Below are 3,550 nucleotides of genomic sequence, written 5' to 3'. Positions count from 1 at the left end.
TATACATTGCCTTGCAGTCTGTACACATATTCTCAAGGTAGGTTTCATGTATGCCTAGGCTTGGGTCTCAGGTGACACTTAGAAGGCAGCAACCAGGGTTAGTGGGGCTGAGCCAGACCTAGGTGGGAGACTGCTTGGGATAGCATGGGAGAAAAGCAGGATTCTCAAGGATATGGTGGATCAGTGATATGAAATATTTTCAAACTTCCTTTTACAATTTAAATAAAGCTTGTCAACTGTCAGGAGTTTGTAACAGTTTTCGTAGTGAATCAGTAGAGCCCATACTATTCAGCTAGGTCTTTGTCTACTTTTGGGGGTGGGATGGGACCCCGGGGCCAAGTGTGGCTTTCCAACCTTTCCACCTGTCTCTTGGGTTTGCCCCCAGACACACACCCTCCTCAAAAGTTTCCACCCAGCTGGAATGTCCTTGAATTTTGGTCATGCCTCTTCCCAGTCTGGACGGAGGACCAGGCTACTGTACAATGATAGAATTTACATAGATCGCTCCACCCACTTTCACAACACCAGAGGTTTCCCAGAAAGGAGCATGATCCTTCACTCCAAATCAGAGACAGAGGCCACAAGCATCTTTTCAAAATACCATTTATTACAACACAACCTTGCACACTAAAATCCAAGTTGGTGTATTGGTTTGCTTCATTAAAAACAGTGTCAGCTGCTGGAGTTTCCAATTCTTTCAGAAGCAGCACATTTCCAAACATGGCCAGCACAGGCCAGGATGGAAGAGACTCCCTTGCCAACTTTCTTAACTTGCTCTCATTGGGCTAGCCAACCTGGTAACTTGTAGTGTGCAAGCAACGAGAGAAAGAAAGAAAACAGCATCTTTCCACCCACAGCAGGCATGTTCTGTGTTCTAGGACTTTTCCTGTTGCAATTCAGTCTCAGTGCAGAACTGAAGCATCTGTTGGCCTATGCCTCCTCTAGCAGGGCCTGCCTCTCAGGAGGAGGGTCCACAGCTGTTTGATGCTCCCAGGATCTGTGCCTTGCTGCTAGCAAACATCCTAGAGCTAGGCCCCAGGGGTGGACGTGCAACAGAAAAATGATCACCTTGTCATGAAAAGAAGCCCAGGAAAAAAAAAATCTGGGGCACAGCGCCTGTCTTCAGCAGCTTGAAATGACATGGTGCAGAGGGGCGGACAGTGTGAGGCACCCCATTATTTCTTTTTTGCAAAGGTGCGGGAACCCTCATTAAATCAATGAAGAACTGCATTTTCCTTGTAGCAGATTTTCAAAGTAAACCTCTTGCATTCCTGTAAACATGAGGTGTGTCCTGTTAGATGAGTGAGCCCCCTTCTAAAGAAAACTGGCTCGCCTGCCATTCCACCCGGGCAGCCTCCAACGGCTGTGCGCCAACACTGGCTGAGGCAAGGACTGGGACCCTATGGAGAGAGCTCTGGGTGAAGATGTAGGATGCTCCAGACCCTGAGCTCCACCTGCACAGGTTCTTGCTAACCTCCCAGGGACATTCATGCTTGTTTTCTCCACTGAGGGTTTTAGCTGGTGGTGTCCTCTCTAAGCCTGTCAAGCCAGATGTTGGTCAGGGTGGCAGGCTCCCTTCTCTCAAGAGAGACAGAGGAGTGTGTGTGTGTGTAGGGGCAGTGCATCTCTCAGACCACAGCAGAGGAAGAGGAGGAAGATGAAGATGAAGCTGTGGCTGCTGATGAGGAAGGTGACTGGGCGGGAGAGGAGGCATTCCAGAAGAGCCACCTCCTCTTAGGCTGCCGTTTCTGATGGAGGTAGTCTTCCTTCTCACGCTCCTTCCTGGCCCTCTGATAGTGGTCCTCCTCCTTCAGGTACCAAACTGGGGGCCACCGATGCTTCTCAAAATAGTCCTGATTCTCTGCAATGGGAGGAAGGAAGGAACTTTAAAAGCCTGCTATTACAGTTAAAAAAGAAAAGTCAGAATTGCAAACATGCAGCTAAAGTTTGTGGGAAAAGCAATCTGGAGACGTGGATGGTTTGCAAAACTCTGAACCGTCAATGTGCAATTTATGTGCAGCAAAACTAGATGGCATCAGCCATTGACCTGAAAGGGTTAGAACAGCTTTCAGTGGAAGAGGGGCTCAGACAGGAGCCAACCCTGAGGATCAGCAACTGCAATGAGGAATCCTACTAGAAGGAATGGGATGGGAACAAGCCTCATGTGGTCTCAACCATTTTAAGGGTTTTGCTGAGATTGCAAGGGTTACAAACTGATACTCTTGTGCATGTTTAAGAAACAGCTATAAAAATCTTATTCGTTGCTTTTCTTCATGGACACCCAAGGCAATGCACAACTCATAATTCTTCCATGCTTACCTGCTGACATTGCTTTCATCTCTCGAGGAAATTTGCGGCAGATGTTGTTGTAGTTGGTGCAGATATGATGGAGGCACCAGTCGGCTAGCTGGTAGGCACCATGGAACTGTGGGACGGGGGAAATAAGATATTGACATGAGTCACAGCACAACACCACAGGGTAATTTAGCCAGTACTGCTAAGGAAATGACTGGGGCTACTAACAGTGCAATCCTGTACAGAATGGGTAGGGAACCTTCAGCATATGGGCCAATCTTGGCCCACCGGAGGGTCCAGCTTGACCCACAAGGACATTTCCCCCAAAGCACACCTACCACTGGTAACGTTCGCTGATGGGCAGAAGGGCAGGATTTAATCTTGCATTGGCTGTGTGCCCTGTTCCCAACAGGGAACAGGATCACACAGCCAAGGCAGTGGAATTTAATCCCTGCTCATCAGTTGATCTCACTTCTTTCCTTAGTGGGAGGTGGGTGCGTGGGGGGACTCCCACACCTGTGAGCAGGGGTGTGGTGGGGGACCCTGCCTACCTGTCAGTCATGTGACGTGTAACTGACAGGTGAGTCCCTGGTGACAACCTGCTAGATTTGACCCCTTGAGCCAACTGCTGTACAAGTTGACTGGGAAGCAAGTCTCAGAGTTCAATGTGACTGACCTCAAGGGATCACTACGGATTCACTATGACCAAGCCATTTATTATACCTGAGCCAGCTCCAGGAACACAAGGACATCACCATCAATATCCACTAACATCTGAGTTGCTTCCATCAGACCAGACACCGTGAACTGTTCTGTAAAAACACACACATACAATAAGGTCAGAGTGCATCAGTGTGACCTCCTGACTAATAGGGCAGAATAGGTAAAGACTAATCTTTTTCTTTCAGTTTTTAAGCAAGGAAGAAACTGGATTCTAAGTTTTCTAACACAGCTGTGGGGTTATTGCTGTGGAGTTTGTTTGCTTGCTTTTAAATTACCCAGTTTGAAAAGAAATCCATATTCACTTTGTATTTGTTGAGACAAAACTGAATCCTGTCCTAACAAGCACAGGGGCCTGCTTTTCTACATGAAATTTTTTTCCTACATAAAATAAAATAGGCAACTCCAGAGGAAAGCAATCTTGTGGACAGTAGTGAATTGCTTATGTATTTGGTGCCACAGTATGTCAATAAATGCTAAGTGGGTTTGTACTCACGCTTGACGCGCTCCACAACATCATCAGAGCTCAGCATCT

General features: G+C 47.5%; 1 protein-coding gene across 7 annotated transcripts in view; it reads right to left on the bottom strand.

Annotated features, from left to right (window-relative positions):
• Positions 1 to 587: 587 nt before the first annotated feature.
• Positions 588 to 3,550, bottom strand: part of RHOBTB2 (Rho related BTB domain containing 2) — a 61,172-nt gene continuing 58,209 nt past the window's right edge. For all 7 annotated transcript variants that reach the window (XM_081843904.1, XM_081843903.1, XM_081843905.1 and 4 more), the window contains 3 exons: positions 3,019 to 3,107; positions 2,320 to 2,425; positions 588 to 1,861 (listed from right to left, as the gene is read on the bottom strand). In XM_081843904.1, coding sequence (XP_081700030.1) covers positions 1,629 to 1,861; positions 2,320 to 2,425; positions 3,019 to 3,107 — 428 coding nt within the window. In that variant the 3' untranslated portion in view covers positions 588 to 1,628. The remainder of the gene's footprint in view (positions 1,862 to 2,319; positions 2,426 to 3,018; positions 3,108 to 3,550) is intronic.

This window comes from Podarcis erhardii (assembly GCF_964252035.2).
Source record: "Podarcis erhardii genome assembly, chromosome: 16".
NCBI lineage: Eukaryota > Metazoa > Chordata > Lepidosauria > Squamata > Lacertidae > Podarcis > Podarcis erhardii.
This window is presented reverse-complemented; position numbering and strand designations above follow the sequence as displayed.